The 14,937-nt window shown below is 41.8% G+C and overlaps 1 protein-coding gene across 1 annotated transcript; it reads right to left on the reverse strand.

The window, feature by feature from the left end:
* Positions 1-350: 350 nt before the first annotated feature.
* On the reverse strand, positions 351-14,360 carry LOC141518962 (membrane-spanning 4-domains subfamily A member 6C-like). Its single transcript, XM_074231383.1, has 7 exons — positions 14,299-14,360; positions 10,260-10,315; positions 8,491-8,634; positions 7,431-7,487; positions 7,101-7,220; positions 4,841-4,967; positions 351-638 (listed from the first exon to the last, which is right to left on the reverse strand). Exons 2-7 carry the CDS (start codon positions 10,308-10,310, stop codon positions 595-597), a joined length of 543 nt encoding a protein of 180 aa, XP_074087484.1. The 5' UTR covers positions 10,311-10,315; positions 14,299-14,360; the 3' UTR covers positions 351-594.
* Between the last annotated feature and the right edge of the window lie 577 nt (positions 14,361-14,937).

The raw sequence follows: 14,937 nt of genomic DNA on the forward strand, positions 1-14,937 counted from the left end.
CTCATATCCAGCTCTCCATCCAAGGTGCTGTGTATGTGGGAGGATGGGATGAAAGCTTCCCTCCCTTCTTCAGGCTCTTCCCAGAGTCACTTCAAGACTCACCTGTACACACTGAGTCTAATCTCATTCTAACTTGGACCACTGGATGGTGTCATAGTGTAGAGCACCAGGCTCTGTAGCCTTGGGCAAGTCATTCTGCCTCCATTTGCCTCATTTTCCTCATTTGTTAAAAATGGGGATTGTGGTGGCATCATCCTCCCAGGTTGTTTTGAGGATCAAAGGAGATAATTTTAAAAAGTTCACACAGTGCCTGGTGCATAAATGTTATCATCCAAAAAAAGCAAACTGACTTCATTTCACTTTTATTGAACAGGAAAAAAACATTTAGAAAAAAAGACACTGTTAACATTTTCAAACAGTTGACCCTGCTCAGCTGGGGTCCCAGTGAGGCTATGTCCTTGCCACACTCTCTCGGTCACCTGACTGTCCTGGTCAATACACCCTGGGTGGAGGGCCTGTCTTGCCAGGCACCATTTTGACTGCATCAAGGGAAATGTGGAAAGACAGCCAAGGACACCAGCCCAGAAGGACACCTCAGTTCTCCTGAGTGGAATCTTCAGCGGACGTCCGAGGTGTAGCTGGGAGGGTAGAACAGAGAGAGTCTTCTCATCCCTCTGCATATCCTCACTCAGAGGTATCCCCTCCCCCCAATTACCTAAGCAGGATGTGGCAGTGGTTTGAATCCTGTGGGACCTGGGTTTGAATGCTCTGTTGCTTAGGATCATACAGCTTGAGTTGTAAAGACTTTAGAAGTCCTTTAGTTTAATCCTTTCATTTTACAGAAGAGGAAACTGAGGCAAAGAGAAGTTCGGTGACTTGCCAAGGTCACACATCTGATTCTCCACCAGCAGGTGGCGGAGTTGAAGATCCAAATGGAGGTCCTGTGTCTCTGAGGTGAGAACCTTTCCCTCTGTACCACCCAGCCTCTCTCCTAACTGTGGTCTTGGGTAAAAGCTGAACCTCACTTTTTGCCTCCCTGAAATGAGAGGTGAGTTGATTGACTCCCAAGGTCCCTTCCAGCTTTGCCCAGGATCCCTTAGAACCCTAATCAAAGAATTTTTCTCACAGTCATTTTGTGGGAGTAATAGTTAAGTTTTCTGGGGAAACAGACTCAGAGAAGGGGAAATAACTTCATTCAAGGGCAACCAAGTAGGAAATCTTAAGAGCCTCCATTAGCACCTTTCTCACAAAGAAGGCTGAATCACAAGACTTGAGTTTGAATTCCAGCCATCACCAAGATCTAAGTAACCATGAGTCATCGTTTAACTTCTCAGACTCAGTTTCCTCATCTGTAAAATGACAGGTTGACAAGCATAGGAGTGAAGGTAGGTCAGGGGGTTGTCATCTCCTCTGTCTCCTCATCGCTAAAACACATCCAGTCATCTCATCTGATCCTCCAGCTTCTTCACTGAATCTCAACTACTGGATTAGTCCGTGGTAAAAGGAGGGATTCGGTCCTCTGGCTTATTCTTCCTCTTTCCAGAAAGCAGAGCATATCAGATTCACTCTCTGAGCTTTTCAGTTAAGAGTTGGAAAGGGGAAGTCCCTCTCTTTTTTGCGGGGGAGAAATGGCTACTGCTTGCATGTGTCCTGGGTGAGCCTGATCCAGGATTTCTGGTAAAACCTCTTCTGCTTTGTGTTTCTTTCCCTGTTTTTCAGTTGCCTTAGTTATGTCTAGCTCTTTGTGATCCCATTTGGGGTTTTCTTGCCAGAGATAATGTAGTTTGATATTTTCTCCTCCATCTATTTTACAGATGAGGAAACTGAGGCAGACTTGCCCGGGGTCCCAAAGCTAGGAAGTGGCTGAGGCTTAATTTGAACTTCAGAAGAGGCGTCAACTGGGCACTCTATCCACTGACTGACCTCACTTCCAAAAGTTGGGAGTTCTTGGGTCCCAGAGTCTGTAATAACTGCACTAGGGAAATTCTCCTCACAGCTACTAGATACTTCTTGGAGAATATAGCCAATAGGAAGAAGAGCTGAAGAAAAGCCCAGCTTGTCCAAAGACTGGACCTTAAGGGAGACAAGAACTCAATCAAAGGCTAATCTGGCAATGCCCCAGGATGCATCATTTTTGATAGTTGAAGTATTAGCTCTTCCAGAGAGCATAATTATGATAGAGGGGGCAACTAAGTGGTACAGTGGATAGAGCACTGGTCTTGGAGTCAGGATGGGAGTTCAAATCCAACCTCAGACTCTTATGATTTACTAATTAATCCAGGGCCATCTCTAGTCATCCCGTTTCCTCTCTGGTCACTGAACCCAGATGGCTTTGGAGGAGAAAGTGAGGCTAGTGACTTATCACAGTCCCCCCCCCCCACCTCAGGTTCAATTCATATGCTTGTCATGGCATCACCTTCCTGATGTCAGGGTCTTCTTCAAGAATGAAGGACAAAACATCAATTATAATAATGGTGTTACTTTGAGCCTGTGTATGTTGGCTTCCAATTGTGGGGAAGAAATAAACTGTCCTATGCCTTATCTATATTGCACATTAAATACCTTTCTTCCCTTTTTCTGGGGAGACCCAAAGGTGGGTCAAACCCATTCTTCAAGTGATTTTCTCCTGGGGTTTGGTGAATAAAGGGCAGGAAGTAATAGCAAGAACAATTTTTCTCAAGTGTGGCTGAACCAGATTATTTTAAAATATTAATCTGATATTTTAAAATGATATTTTAAATATTTAAATATCCTGATATTTAAAATATTTAAAAATGAAGTCCCTAAGGATCCTTCTCTTCTGTTGAGTGGCCCCAGTTCTGATACCTTTAGAGAGGGAGAGGGTCAGCTGCCCTGAATCCAAAGGCAGTTGGGGTTTATCACAGTTAGGTACCTCTCCCAGGATCTGAAGGACCATTTATGATTTCAAGCCAGCTCTAATCCTTAGAGGGAGCCCCAAACTACTTGAGGCTCCTCTGAGTATGTTTGTTTGCTTTTTGAACCAAGGCTGCCTGTCCTATCATGGGAGGTGAATTTGGAGCTTCCCAGGATTTCTCTCTGTGGAAAACCTGCCCATTCAAAAGAGGGGTGCAGAAGAGGTAGCCAGAAGTCCAGACTTAACCTTCCCTAACTGAACCCCTTCTCTCATTGTCCCATGTGCAAGCAATGGCCCTCTGGGGGAATCTTATTTGCTATGAGTATCACAGAGAGGAAGGAAACCTTAGACAAAAGGTGAGTGGACAGCACCCCTTGGCTCAGATACAGCTTGGACACAGCCCTTCCCCTCCTACATATGTATGTATGGAGAGGGGAAAAGGGACTTCCCAAGGACTGCTAGGTCTTCCCTATTTTTCAAGAATAAACCCTGAAACCTGAAAAAGTTTTAGGAAGAACTTGATTTGGTCATTTGACAGGTGAGGGGGAGCCAGAGAGGGTGTGGCTCCTCTGCCCCCCAAATCTGGAAAGTTTATATCATTATAGGGTCTAGGAAGAGGGCCTGCCTTCAGCTTCACAGTGGACAAGATAGGAAGATTCCCAGGAAAGATTCGCTAGGATGTATTTCAAAAATAAACCTAAATATTCAAATGAAAAGTCTATCACGAAAGCATAAATATTTAAATCTTGGGAAAACACACATTGGGTGGCCCCCAAAGCAAGGCTTCCCCTTTGCATCTCTTGAGTTCAGTGTGATTGATGCTGTAAACTTTGAGGTTTGACAGTGTCTAGACATAGAATAATCATCAGTCATGCTTTCTCCCAGCTCAAGGACCCTGTTCTTCTGAGATGAAGCCAGATGTGGGCAATTTTAACTCTCCATGGTTTGTGTCCGGCACATACAAGGTCCTTCCTAGATGCCTATACCTTCACAATTACCCTCTGATACTAATATATCTTCATTTTGCAATTCAGGAAACAGACTCTGAGATCACTTGACCAGGGTCATGGAAGAAGGGATTTGAACCCAGATCTTACCTGTCTCCAAGACCAGCCCCACTTTCCATTCCAAGAGAGCTTCCTTTGGGGTCCCTCTAGAAAGTATTTCCTGCTTCCTGCCCTTCTGCTATTCCCTCTCCTAGTGCAGCTCCATATATTATCTATGTTTACATATGTGTCCCTCTACTCACACCTCCATGTAAGCTCCCAGAGGGCAGGCTAGTTTTTGGTTTGTCTTTGTATTCCCAGGGCCTAGCAGAGTGATGAACACATAGCAGGCATTTAACAAATGGTTGCAGAATTAAATTGTGAAGTGAGTCCCTGTTCCCATTTTATAAATGAGGAAAGTAAAGCTTGAAGCTATTCAGTTATTGTTTAACCAATGGTATTTGTTACGTGGTTTTTCACTTAGTTTTGTGCCAGAAATAGCAGCACATTCTGTTTTGTTTTTTTGCAAGGCAATTGGTTTAAGTGACTTGCCCAAGGTCACACAGCTATGTAAGTATTAAGTGTCTCGAGTCACATTTGAACTCAGGTCCTCCTGACTCCAAGGCTGGTGCTCTAGCCACTGTACCACCCAGTTCTTTTTCACTAAAGAAAGTTAGGCACCCTAGGTGGTTTTCTCTGGAATTCCCTTTTGTGGATTATGGATTGTGGATTATAGATCGGTAGAAAGTTGGTAGAGCTTCCTAATTAGAAGGTAGGTGACTTGGGTCAAGTCACTTAACTTTCTAGGGCCTCAGTTTCCCTCACTGTAAAACAAGGTTATTAACTTAGAGAGCCTCTTATGGGTCCTCCATGTCTGACATTCCATGGCAGAAGGTCTTCGGGGACACTGGCAGAGCACCCATCCCTGGTGCTGCTAGCCTTGACCATGTTCACCTCTCCGTTCGACCCCCAACCTTACCTTCCAGGGAGAAAGGAAGCATTTTTCCAAAGATGGCTCTGTAGTTCCATTTGAGGATGATGCAGCAGACAAAGATATACAGGGAGGTGTAGATGAACAGGTAATTTGAAAGTAAGTTTTTGCATTGCTGAAAAAGGAAAAAACAAGCAACTGGGTCAGTGATCATTGACACCTGTAGAATGCCTGCAGCCCTTAAGTGACCAGGGGACCTTGGTGACCAGGCAGTCACCTTTCACCACTGACTGATGGGGAACCAGGCTGCACAGCAGTCCTGCATCACCTGGGTCAGCCAACATGCCCCTGCTCTAGGAGATGGTAAGACTCTGGCTCCCAGACTGGACCACAGGGTCTCAGCCTCTGAAGCCTTGCACAGCAAAGATCCACTAGGCATATCCTCTCATTTCACAGATGGGAAAACTGAGCCAGAGAAATTCAATGATTTTCCCCAAGAGCACACAAGCAGCAGAGAAAGAATGAACATGAACTAAGTGACTGTCTTATGCCAGGAGGGACTGGGTCAAACCAATGCTTTTTTCCACTGTGCCATTCCACCTCTCTGGAGGACTTGAGATTTCTAAGACCACAGATTAAATCCCAGAACCAAGCCCAGCATCAATCCCCACTCCTGCTTCAGACACCATTGAGCCCAGCCCTGTCACTTTACTGATGAGGAAGCTGAGGCAGGGCTGGGAAGGCGCGTGACTTTTCCAAGGGCACACAGTATCAGAGACAAGACTCAACAGAATCAGAAAATGAGCCTCTTTGCTCCGTCCACCCCCTGGCTCCTCTGCTTCTTCTCAGAGGTCAAACAGGACAAATGTCTTTTCTGCAGCAGCCCTTCAGGGACTTGAGGGAAGCTTGTAGTTGTCTCCTTACAAGTGACCCTCTGGTTGTATGGCCTGAGCTTGAGGCCCTTCACCAGGCTGGTCACTCTCCTCTGGGCACTTGACACCTAATCAATATTTTTCTTAGACTGTGTCCAAAGCCTCTGCCATCACAGTCAATAGAAATACAAGATTTTTGAGAAAAATTGATGTGAGAACTAAATATTAGTTTCCAAAATTAGTGCTCTTCCACTCCCTCCCTCACTCTCTCTGTCTCTGTCTCTTACTTTCACTCTTTGTCAGTCTATCTTTTGCTCTCTTACTTTCTGTATCTATGACTCTCTCTCTCTCTTCCTCTGTTTATGTCTGTCTCTTGTGTCTCTCTGCCTCTATCTCTCTCTGTCTCTGTCTCTACCTCTCTTTCTCTGTCTCTTTCTGTCTGTCTGTCACTCTCTGACTCTGTCTCTCTGTCTCTGTCTCTATCTCTCTGTGTCTCTGTCTCTGTCTCTCTGTCTCTCTCTGGGGAAAGGAAGGGCAATAGGAAAAAAGCAGCTCCTCTTGGCCAGGCTTTTTATACATGTTCTTTCATTTGATCCTCACAAACACCCCCCATTTTATAGTCAGGGAAATGGGCAGACAGAGTAGGGTCATCCAGCTAGTAAGTGTCTGAAGGTGGATTTGAACTCGAGGCTTCTTCCCTCCAGCCCCAGTATTCTAAGCACTGACACCACCCAGGGCACTCCTGTGCTCATTCCACCAGCAGATACAGACTTGCCTATACTATTTTGCAGATGACCAAACTGGGCCAAAGGACTGGGGGTTTGAAGGGGTGAATGTGGCATTCCGGGTCTGAGTGCAGACAACCAGCTTCATAAGGAGGCACTTTGTCAGCAAGAAGCCCAGGGACCTCATGGAGGAAGAGGAACATTTCAGCTCCAATGCTTGTTTGATAGATTGACTTCATCAGACCACAATGGGGTCCTGGGCATCCTATTTGTGAAAGGATTTTGATCCATTGGAGAGAGAGTCACCATCCCCAGGCTTCTTAAGCTAGGGATCTCTAGAAGAACCAGGGATGTTTGTCTTGGAGAAGAAATGACTTGGGGCTTAGGGCTGGGGTGGGAGAGAGCAGGATAACTGCATTGAAGGTTACCCCAGGCAAAAGGGAGGAGACTGGTTATGAATGACCTCCAGGACAGATCTAAGAGTAATGGTTTCAAGTTCCCAATGGGCAGTGTGGGATGGACCCCTTCTGGAGGCTCTAGCTTCACCCCGCCCTCAGATGCTGCTGTGTCCCCTTCCAGCTCATGCATGGTAAGTTTATTCACAATGGGGTCCTAAGGAAGGGAAGCCCAGAAATGAAACTGCAGAACCAGAGGAAGTCACTGGCTGGAGCCCCTGGGGCAGAGGCCTGCCCATTGAACCAGGTTACTTACCTCAGGCCACCTAGGGCTCATATTCTTAGGGCCATAACTAAGAAACTCAGTGATAAGTATAATCATCCCATAGATGGAATAAATGACACCGATGATGTTAATAATCCCTGAGAGCTTTGCCTGAAATGGACAGAACCAAAGTTCACCAACTGGCCTTTGGACCGAACTTGGACCAGCCCAGGGCCACCCAGCATCCTTATCGTCCACCGTGCCTCATGCTCCCTTCTCTGGGATCGAGGACCCACAAGGGTCCTGGGTAGGTGGGTGGGGTCTCCCTCCCATCAAGGTGGGGCAGAGCCAGCTTTGGAAACATAAAACATTTGGACTTACCAGAGAACGTCGACTCTTTTTCTCTGTCAATATGACAAAGGTTCCTGAAATGATGTGCTAGGTAGAAAACCACATACATACATACATACATACACACATGCAGAGGCATGAATCAGTTCAATGTGTCATCTGTCGATTTTCCTTCTTCATCTGCCTTTACCAATGGTAGGTACATATCAGGACTCACAGAGAGGTGGGAATCCCTTTGACTTTGCAGAAGTGGCAGGGGAGCGTGAGAGAGGGGCAATGCGAATTCACTGGACTGTAGGGTTCAGAGCCACATGAGGCCTTATAGGCCAACTCCTTCATTTTACAGGGGAGGAAACTGAGGTGGAGAGAGAAAAAGTAATAGTCCCCTGGATCCTGATCTGGGCCTCTTGCCACTTCCCGCACCTGCTGAAGCCAGCCTCCAGGTGCTTTTTACATCTCATTTGAAACTCACTGCTAATCTGGGAGGAGGGGCGATTATTCATCCCTATTTTCCATTTCAGGAAACTGTCACAGATGAGTTGACTTGCCCAGGGTCAGCTGTCAAGGGTCAGAACTGGGACTGGGACACTGGAATGAGAGAATCCCAGGGATACCTTCCAGTTTCACTCACCCCTGAACAAGATGGTGAGTAGACTCAGTTCTGAACCTGTGATTTCACTGGTATTGGGAGCTCCCAGCTGAACCAGCTCCCTTTACTAATACAGGTCTCTATCTTCTTTGCAATTTATAACCTGCCAGAGCTGCTGAGAGCAATGAGAGGTGAAGTTACTTTCCAGGGTCATTCAGCTTGGTGTGTGTCAGAGGCGGCCTTGGAAGGAAGACCTTGGCTTCCAAGATGGCGTTCTACCATCCCACCCTGTGGTAAGACTTTCAATGGCTCTCCATAGAAGGAAGTTCTTCCTGAATTTGAACCTGTACTCCTAATTCATACTCCTGCCCTGGAGTCAAGAACAATTCTGAACCCTCTTTTACTGGGGGGGGGGGGGGTCATGGTTTTTTCCCCAGAGAGAGAGGACCACTATGTTCTAACCAAGTTTCATCCAATACAGCAAGGACTTGGGCTACTCACAGTAACTGCTGCAACTACTGGGTAATTTTCTTTCAGAATATAAGTTTTATAACTATTAATTTCTCCTATCAAATACGTCATTTGGATATAATACCGCAGGCTGCCCAAGAACAGGTGAAATATGCCGATGTTGATTTGGAGAGTCTGTAGGAAAAGAATGTCATTAATGGGATACAAGACCAGGATGCTTGCCAGCCCAAGGGCAGATGGAGAGGGCCCACCATGGGAGCTGTTCCTTCTATAAGGGTGAGTCTGGGCCTTTGCTCTGAAGGAAGTAGGCTCCACTGAGACTGGAGGGCTCTCTGTCAGGGATATCATCCCGGGAGGAGCTCATCAGATACTGCCTGGAAGGTCCCTCCTTGCTCAGAGAGTCTGTCCTCCCTCTATCACTTCCACAGATTTTGATTCATCCTTGTTCTCTAGGTTGTAGAGAGGGCAGACTGGTCCCTAAGAGACCCGTAGCCTGAAGCTTGGCCCTGGAGTCAGAAAGGCCATCAACTCAGAAGATTCCATCACTCTCAATATTCCACTGACTCATTCCTCTCTTTCCCTTTATCTAAAGCTTCCCTTTAAGGAGAGTGCCCAGTTCAGACTTCTCCACTCAGCCCTGGGGGGAAGGGGTGGGTGGCTTTTTTCTATCCCACCCTCCTTTTTGTGAATGGTCTCTTCCCATTAGATCTTAAGCTCTTTGAGGGCAGGGATTGTCCTTTTTTTTTTTCTGACTTGTCTTTTTTTCTCATCTATAGAAAAAGGTCACTCTGTGTGTGTGTGTGTGTGTGTGTGTGTGTGTGTGTGTGTGTGTGTGCATGTGAGGGGCAGGGAGTAGGGATCCAAATCCTTTTGTGTACATCCCTGACCCTTTGGGCAGTTTGGTGAAAAACATGAAACCTTTCACAGAATAATGGTGTAAATGCATAAAAGCAAAATATATAGGATTCCAAAGGAAGCCAGTTCTTTGGAAATACAGCCATCCAATATATATCCAATATATACGTGTCTATAAATACATTGATACACATATGTATTATAATATATATCTGATTGCTGGGTTTGTCTATTTTAACATATATTTCGCTTCAAATGTGTGTGTATGTGTGTCTCTATATCTATATCTACATCTATATCTATCTATCTATCTATCTATCTATCTATATTCCCACATATAAATAAAAAAAAGTCATGGACTCCAGGTTAAGAGACCTTGGGTTGTGATCTCTTATTTTCTCTTTATTTCTAAAAATCTATTTTCTAAGATTTTTCTTTTACTGCTCCCCACAATTCCAGGATTAATGTCATATATTAATATCAATCTCTTTTCCAGCCTAAGTTTTCCTTAGGAACAGGGAGGGGATTTCAACCCAATTCTTTCTATCTTTTTTCCTTTCAAAATACATAATACAACCACGAGGGTTCTTCCCCCCAAAATAAACTCCAATAGTTTGCCTGCCTTTCTTTCTAGATATGTATGTATTATATATGTATATACATGTATATATGTATATATTCCTTTGTTTATACATGTATAAACATGTTTGTATGCATATATACATATGTATATATATATATATATATATGTATGTATATAGAGTTTGTCAATTTTACTCATCCTCTACAAAAAGGCATCTCACATTTTTATCAGTTAGCCAGGTGCACCAGGCTTCGTAAGTGCTTTCTGAAGTCATAAATGATCTGGAACTTTTGACTTTGATACTCCCCAGACCTCTACCATCTTTGAACCCTGGCATCATGAGTTCTTAGTCCTCACTTACTCCCAAAATCCGGATTTCTTCTTGTATATGGAAATAGTCATGGACATCCATTGAATCTGGAAAGGAAGGAAGACAGGAGAGAAAGATGATGATTGAAATGAAATAATGTAATTGAGGTTGCTCACTGAATCAAAACGAATAAAGTACATTTTAAATCAAGACATTTGCCATTATTATATGCATTAAATTCCAAGAAGAATAAAGAGGGTTTTTTCTTTCTCAAAGCACCAAGAAAAGTTTAACTTTCAACTGAACTGATATGTTGGAATAAAAACTGAACTAGGGACAATTCTAGACAAAGTACTGAGAATTGCATTGCTTCAGTCCATTTCCACTTCCCAATTTTTACCATTTTCCAATTCCCTGCAAATTAGCTTTTGTCTAATCCCCAACCATCGCCCTGAGGGTTCTGTTGAACTCACTTTGGCCAAATCCCAAAGTCTTTCTTAAATCTTGACCTTTGCCAGCCCCCCCCCCCAACACTGTGCCTTAAACATGGGGGCTTAAGAAATGCTTTTTGAATGGAAAAATAAATTCCTAAATAGTCATTGATTCAATCCTACCTCTTAGAAACTGCTCTCTATTCTTTGGTTTATCTCTTGGACTGATGAGGTCTTCTCTATCCTTTAAAATGGGAATTTTTAGACTTCAGGGGCAGAGCCAAGATGGCAGCATGAGGCTAAACATGCTTCCAGAGCTTTTCCCTACCAAAGATAAATGAAACCTCTGTTCTGACATTCAAGCTACAGATCCCACCAAGAAAAAGAGAAGATTCAAAGAAGTTTTCAATAGTAGGCACTGTAGTGAATCTTCAGTGAAGGTCTGTTTCTTTAGGGGAAAGGGGTAAGCCAGGAGGTCAGAGAGTAAGAAAACCAGGGAGGCTTTTAGCTACAGTGCAATCCAGGTCCCAACAGCTTGATAATAGCAGAGGTCCCAGAAGTGAGATAGCAAGCCAGCAGAGAGGTTCCCGACCCCAAACAAAGTCTGAACCCTAGGATAACAAGGTAAAAGACAGGACTGGGTCAGGAACAAACCACTGCTAAGTTAGAACCTGGAAGGAGGAAACAAATCTCTGCAAAGACAAGGCCTGGACTGCATAGGCAACATCTTGGTTAAAGACAAGCTAGGGATCAGACCCCAGCCCCATCCAAAAAAAAATAAACAAAACTTTGGATCTATACTTCCTATAACCAAGGAGCAGAGTAAAAACAACAAAGATGAGCAAAAAAGATAAAAGTGCTCACTATAGAAAACTACTTTACAGACAAAAATGATAACAATGTCATGTCTGAAGAAGAAATCAGTGAAAAATCACCCACAAGGGAAGTTTCAAAACAGTCTACGAATTGGACTCAAACCCAAAAGCTCATTGAAGAATTTAAAAAAGAATTTAAAAACCAAAGAAGAGAGAAAGAAGAAGAATGGAATAAAGAAATAAGAATCATGCAGAAAAATTATGAAAAATCGACCAGAGAATTCAACTCTTTTAAAAAGGAAAGAGAAAAATAAAATTATAAAAATTAGAATTGAACAAATAGAAACTCATGAATCTGTAAAACTACACAATTCCATCAAACAAAATAAAAAGGCTGAAAAAATTTTGAAAAAAACCTAAAGTACCTTTTAGGGAAAACAAATGACCTAGAAGATAGATCCAGAAAAGACAATTTATGAATCATCAGACTACTAGAAAGCCTAGATCTAAAAAAAGAACATGGAAAACATCATGCAGAAAATTATTAGAGAAAACTGTCCAAATCTGCCAGAATATGAAGGCAATATAACCACTGAAAGGATCCATAGAATGCCTCCACAAAGAGACCCCAGGATAAAATCTCCAAAGGTTGTTATAGCCAAATTCCACTCTCAAATAAAGGAGAGAATAATGCAAGCAGCAAAAACAAAAAGCAAAAAACAAAAACAATGGAAACACAATCAGATTCACACAGGACCCATCAGCCTCAACACTCAAGGACCAGAAGACTTGGAATACCAAATATAGGAGGGCAAAGGACCTGGGATTACAACCCAGGATTTACTACCCTGAAAAATTCAGCATATACTCTCAGGGAAAATGATGGATGTTCAGTGATATAAAAGACTTCCAGAATTTTATGACACAAAGAATAGAACTGAACAGAGAATTCAATCGCCAAATACATGACTCAAGATTTGCATTAAAGGTAAATGAAAGGGGGACAGACTATCAAATTGTATACAACCCTAATAACACTTCTAATTCTTGAGAACTTTACTTCTTTTAGGATAATTAAAGGGTAAATTATAATTGAAGAGATTGGATTTAAAGGATATGGGTATAGTTGGGTCTTATCTTTCCATTGAAGAGGTCCAAGATGACATCAAAGTGTTTGAGATAAAAAGTGCTGAAGAAAAGCAAGAGTGTTAACTTTAAGAGGACCTTAATCAGTGTCTCTGTAACTTATATCATTTGTAAAGTTCTCAGGTGAAACTTTCAAAGCCTCCCAGTACCTAGAGTTCTTTAAGATTCTTGTAGTTAATTACATCAGGGTTTGACTTAATTGTCCTTCACTTAACAAGGGGTTAAGTACCCTGGGTGGGTGGGGGTAAAATGTGAGAAAATAGGCTTGGGGGGGGAAGGGACAAAAATAGTTCAAGAAATGATTAGGTCTTGGATGATACTTTGGCTCATTAGGAGGATTGTGGGAACTTGGAGGATACTTGAAAAGGGGACAAGGTAAAAAATGATTATAATTATAATTTGATGTAATTTGAGACAATGCTGCTTATCAAGCAATCAGTGATGATACCTTGATTAAAAATATGAGCTTATCAAGCAATTAAATAATCAAATGGTGATAACACCTGATTAATAGTACTTGAGAAATAAATAACACCAGTGAAGGGTCACAAAGATTTATAATTTTAGAGGGAAAGAATGGAGGGTGTGAACACTGAGTAAATTCTATTCAATAGATTTGACCCAGAGAGGGAATAAGATACATTTCCACTTGGTTTTATAAATCTATTCTAATCTACAAGGAAAGGGTGGAGCAGGGAAAGGGAAGAAGGGACTGATAAAAGGGAAGATAAATAGATAAGTGAAAATAAACTGAAAGTTAAATTTAAAAAAGTTAAAGGTGAAAAGGGAGTAAAACTTTGGTGAGGAGGAATGAGAAGAAAGGAAAGAGAAAAATATAAATGGTGAAAGCATGGAGGGAAATACAGAATTAATAATCTTAACTGTAAAGGTGAATGGGATGAACTGTCCCATAAAACAAAGCAGATAGTAGAATGGATTAAAAAACCAGACTCCTATAATATGTTTACAAAAAACACATTTGAAGCAGAGAGATACACCTAGGATAAAGGTAAAAGATTAAAGCAAAATATATTATGTCTCAGCTGAAATGAAAAAAAAAATCAGGGGTAGTGAATTCTGATCTCAGATAAAATAAAAACAAAAACTGATCTCATTAAAAGGGATAAGGAAAGAAACTAGATATTCTTAAAAGATACCATTGGTAATGAAGCTCTATCATTACTAAACATGTATGCACCTAGTGGTATAGCATCCAAATTCCTAGAGAAAAAGCTGACTGACTTACAAGGAGACATAGATAATAGGAAAACTTTAATAATGGGGACCTCAATCTCCCTCTCTCATAACTAGATAAATCTAATCACAAAATAAACAAGAAGATAAGTTAAGAAGGTGAATGAAATCTTAGAAAACAGATATGATAGACCTCTGGAGAAAACTTAATGGGGATAGAAAAGACTATACCTTTTACTCAGCAGTGCATGGCACCTATACCAAAACTGACCATGTATGAGGGCACAAAAACCTTATAATCAAATGTAGAAAGGCAGAAATAATACACACTTCTCAGACTATAATGCAATAAAAATTACATGTAATAAAGGGTGATGGAAAGATAAACCAATAACTAATTAGAAACTAAATAACTTAATCTTAAATAATGGGTAGATCAAACAGCAAATAATTGAAATAATCAATAATTATATACAACAAAATGATACTAATGAGATATCATACCAAAATTTATGGGATGCAGCCAAGGCAGTTCTGAGGGGAAACTGTATATCTCTAAATGCCTATATGACTAAAATAGAGAAAGAGGAGATCAATGAATTGAGTATGTAACTAAAAAAGGTAGAAAAAGAACAAATTAAAGATCTCCAATTAAATATCAAAGTAAAAATTCTGAAAATCAAGGATAATAAAATTGAAAGCAAAGAGACCATTGATCTCATAAATAAAAATAAGCTTTAGTTTTATGAAAAAGTCAATAATAGAAAAACCTTTGGTTAATCTAATTTAAAAAAAGAAAGAAGACAACTAAATTACCAGTATCAAAAATGAAAAGGATGAACTAACCACCAATGAGGAGGAAATTAAAGAGATAATTTCAGATCTACTTTGCTGAACTGTGTACCAATAAATCTGGTAACTGAGGGATATTGATGAATATTTACAAAAATACAATCTGCCCATATTAACAGAAGAGGAAATAAAATACTTTTTTGGATTTTTTTGGATTTTAAGTGGCTTGTCCAAGGCCACCCAGCTAGGTAATTATTAAGTGTCTGAGGCCAGATTTGAACTCAGGTACTCCTGACTCCAGGGTCAGTGCTCTATCCACTGCACCACCTAGCCACCCCAAATTCTACCAGA

The sequence above is a fragment of the Macrotis lagotis genome, chromosome 3 (genome assembly GCF_037893015.1).
Source record: "Macrotis lagotis isolate mMagLag1 chromosome 3, bilby.v1.9.chrom.fasta, whole genome shotgun sequence".
Taxonomy (NCBI): Eukaryota; Metazoa; Chordata; class Mammalia; order Peramelemorphia; family Peramelidae; genus Macrotis; species Macrotis lagotis.